The following is a 4,561-nucleotide window of genomic DNA, read 5'->3' on the forward strand; positions in this document are numbered from 1 at the left end:
CAATAAGGTGCTTAAATATGCAAAACTCAACAAGGAAATAGCTTTGGGAACAAGAAAACGCGTTTTTAGAAACTTCCTCGTCAGGCATAGCCGCGCCGCGCCCATAGAGGGCTGCGCCGCGCCTCCACGACAAAATCCGAAACAAAAACTTTCTTCAGCTTGACCCCTGTTCACACTTTAGGCCGCGTCGCGCATAGGATAGGCCGGGGCGCGCTTATCTGGCGAACCGAATTCTTCTTTTTCGAATCTTTGTTTAACTCGTTTCGCACTCCAACATGTGACTAATAGGTTTGATCCCAAGACCTTGAGTAGAAATGAGCTTATGAGTTCTCAAACAATAAAAAAAAAAATATTCGAGCTTGAACACAATTATAAAAAAACGGGTTCAAGTTTATAAAAAAACGGGTTCAAGTGAGGTTGAACCGAAATTATTAAGCGACCCGAGTCCAATTTATAATACTCGACTACACAAGGATTGTTAACACTACAAGTACATCTGGCATGTACTACATTGTCCAAAAATTAAAGGTAATACCTAAGATTTGGTTCAATTAGGAGGTGCATCACCATGAATAAAAAAAAAAAAAAACACATAAATTGCTACTATATTGAATCACCAACTTGTCTACATGATCATGCTAACGGACAGATCTGACCAACATAATCAATCTATGTGAATGGTCGAACCCAAGAATGATGCCAAACAAACTTATATTCTCACCCAACCTGGCTTTCAATTTAAATGAAATTGTTACAATTATAATGTCTTTGATATTGTTAGCTCCAATTACATCCATTTAAGTCGTTAAGTTTTCTCTCGTGGATCAATGACAAACATTTATACAGATGAAGTCAAAGAACACAAATACCATAATACCAAACAAACAAGAGGCTTTACTCTCTACATGATCTCATCATCAACACACAGAAAAACGAATAACGGCAATATTACTAAATTTTTAGCTTAACCAATATGTAATAAAATCTGCTAACATATTTTTGTTTAGCTATCCAAATGTTCTGAATTTCAAAAGTACAATCAAAAGGCCAATATTATGCAAGAACAGTACTAATGACACCATTCAGATTATTGTATGTTCCCCTGACACAGTTAAGTATCACAAAATACCAAGCTTAATTAGAATATGTTAGGGTGTGTCTTACTTTAAGGATTATGTTTCCCCTTCTGCAAATCACATATCTCAAGACATACCTATTCAAATACAAAGTATGAGATAAAATAGAATAGAGGGTTAAGGATCTTTGTTATGATTTAATTAATCCTCTTGATTACATGGCCTTTCCTGCTTCACTAATTTTTCTTCTAAAATATCAATAGTGATAGAGAATCACATGCATGAGAACGTTAAAAAAAATAAGAAAACATGATATAACACCGCACCGAATCTCTATCTCCATTATAATACAAATTAAACAGTCATTTACAAGAAAAAGAACTACTAAATATAGTAATTTCAAAGGTCGAATGAAAAAGCTTCCTCACTTTTATAATCATGTTAGCCCACTTCTAAAGAACACTGATAAATACTAACAATTATAAATTTACAAAAGTGAAAGCACAGTTTCCTAAACCTACAACTTTGCTTACATGTCATCTTCACAAATATTTTAATACAAAATATACCTAATTTAGTATACAAACTTGTTTAAAAAAAGCGCACCTAGACACCTGTAGGCATACCGCCTTCGAGTGAACCATTTAATTAAATGGTTCAGTGCCGAATGCTGAACCATTCAGCATTCAATGTGTTTGTTTCTGACCTCTGAATGACATATGATGTTGAATGGTTCAGCATTCAGTGCTGAACCATTCAGAGTTGAGACACTCTCTTAACCATTAAGCACCTAAATTTTATGTAATATCCTCCTCAAATTATATCCACAACACTTGACAAACAAGTATATTGAATTTTTTATTCATGTTTATTCAAAATAATTATCAAACAGCTTATATTCATTCAAATCCAAGTTAATTCAAAGCCTTTGAATAATTCACATTATGAACCATTCAGCACTACATCATAGTATAGAGTGATTTATTTTAACTAATCCGAAGCTTGGCATATAATATGTTTCTGAATTTGGATTAGGAAATGTTAATACATCGGTTGACTCTTTAGTAGTGTATGGCGAATATTGAGTGGTGCACAAAATCACCTAACATACACATATGTACAAATTCTAAACCAAGTATATGAATAGCATTTTCTTCTAGAAACTATTACTCGGTTCAACTAATTTTGGCATATAAAATTAAGCACTTCTTGTGTTAGTTTTAGGGACGCCAAATAATTAAACCCTAACCGTATGAGCTAATCAATACTCTACTAAAATCTCCTAATCTATCAACGTCATTTCATTAAATCAGTTACTAGAGCTGATAATTGAAGAACATATAATCAATTAATAATAACCGTTATTGATAAATTGAAAAGTGAAAACTAACCTAGCAGGTACGATTACGTGGATTCTGCGTGATGAATGTATTCCATTTACATCGATCTCCAGCACATTGTTTCCATATGACATGATTACTTTTGATTGGATTTGAAGACTGGAAAATTGAGAATAATGGAAGTCGAAGAGAAATGAAGGTTTTTCAAATTTGGGGGAAAATTGCGGGGTTTGTGCGAGGGAAGAGAAGGGCAAGTTGACGTGGCAATATTTGATGGTTTTTTCACGGTTTTCGGTTGAGCTAATTGTTTGCCAAGTGTCTCTCGTATAGTTAGAGCTCTCCCAACGGTTCTTCCAGGTGCACCACCCACCCTCGCCCACCCTGGACGCCGTCGGCACGAACCCCGCCCAGAAACCGCCCTCGATTCGCCCAGCCCATTTCGTCCAGCCTTCTGTCTAATTTGAGCATGTTTGTGGACGTAAAAGGGTGAGGGAAAAAAAAAAAAAATTTGAATTAAACCCAACGGCTCTTTAACGGCCAGTTTATTTTTTAATTTGTTTTTTTCCTTTTTTACACTATATATACACACCAAACCATATTTTTAACATACACAAACATACACTCTCATTTCATATTTTTTACCCAATTCATCATTTTTATACTCAAATAAACAAAATGAGTTTCGACTCCGAGCCCGACGTAAATATGGTATTATCGATCAGAAATACGACTACGAATCGAGCACTCGAAGCCATTGACGCGCTAGATGAATTAAGTGATAACGAAGAAGTAGAACAAATACCACGGGCACCTAGAAGATATTTACATAGAGATCGTCAGGGTCGTGCATTGGCTTTATGGAATGATTTTTTCTCCAACAATCCCACATTTCCGGACGATTATTTTCGTAATCGTTATCGAATGAGCAAACCTCAATTTCTTCGTATTTGTCAAGGTATATTGGACTTTTCTCAAACTCCGGTTCCTAAATATTTTAGTTATTTTATTCAAAAACGTGATGCTATCGGATTACTTGGTTTTAATATTGTTCAAAAAGTAACATCCGCCATACGTCAACTAGCTTATGCCGCTTCGGCCGATGTTTTTGATGAGTATTTGCATATGGGTGAACAAACCTCATATGATTGTTTGAACAATTTTTGCAAATGTATTTTCCACTTGTACGGTCCGGAATATTTGAGACGACCAGCTGCACAAGATGTGCAACGTTTGACCACTAAACATGCTCAAATACATGGTTTTCCGGGGATGTTAGGAAGTATTGATTGTATGCATTGGAGATGGAGAAATTGTCCGGCACGTTGGAAGGGTCATTATACACGAGGTGACCATGGTTACTCGTCAATTATGCTTGAAGCGGTAGCATCGTACGATGGATGGTTTTGGCACGCGTTTTTTGGAACTGCCGGATCAAACAATGATATCAACGTGCTAAATCAATCCGACTTGTTTAGTGAGTTATTAGCCGGTGAAGCACCACCATGTACGTATACGGTTAACGGATGTACGTTTACTAAGGGTTATTATTTGGCGGATGGAATTTACCCGGAATGGTCTACAATAGTTAAGTCGTTCAAAAATCCGATAGACCCGAAACAAAAAAATTCAAAAGGTATCAAGAATCGGCATGAAAAGATATTGAACGAGCATTTGGAATACTACAAGGCCGATGGCAAATTGTTCAACATCCGGCACGACCGTATTATATCCGCAAAATTAGAAGGATTTTGTTATCATGTGTGATATTAAATAATATGATAACCGAGGACAACGGCCGTGCATTTTGTGGACTCGAGGAGAATTATTGTACGGTTCGACGACCAACGAGATCATTCCAAGAAAGGGTTGAAGCTCATATGCGAGTGGACGCAGAAATAAGAGATGCGGGCATTCATCAACTACTAAAACATATGCTTGTAGAACACATACATAATCTTCCACCAAATTATCGCATACGATATGATCCCACAAGAAATCCAAACAACCAAGATGATGCCGGACCTTCACACATTCCCGATGACGAGGATGAAGAAGATCACGAAGAAGATCAAGAAGACAACGATGAAGAATAGGTCTTTTAATTGATGTTTTAATGTAATTTTTTTTAATTGTATTTTTATTTTA

General features: G+C 36.1%; 1 protein-coding gene across 1 annotated transcript; it reads left to right on the forward strand.

The window, feature by feature from the left end:
* The first annotated feature begins 3,121 nt into the window (after positions 1-3,121).
* Positions 3,122-4,180, forward strand: LOC139859457 (uncharacterized). The gene has a single exon (XM_071848244.1). The coding sequence runs from the start codon at positions 3,122-3,124 to the stop codon at positions 4,178-4,180; it is 1,059 nt and encodes a 352-aa protein (XP_071704345.1).
* Positions 4,181-4,561: the final 381 nt, after the last annotated feature.

Source organism: Rutidosis leptorrhynchoides, chromosome 7 (genome assembly GCF_046630445.1).
Source record: "Rutidosis leptorrhynchoides isolate AG116_Rl617_1_P2 chromosome 7, CSIRO_AGI_Rlap_v1, whole genome shotgun sequence".
NCBI lineage: Eukaryota > Viridiplantae > Streptophyta > Magnoliopsida > Asterales > Asteraceae > Rutidosis > Rutidosis leptorrhynchoides.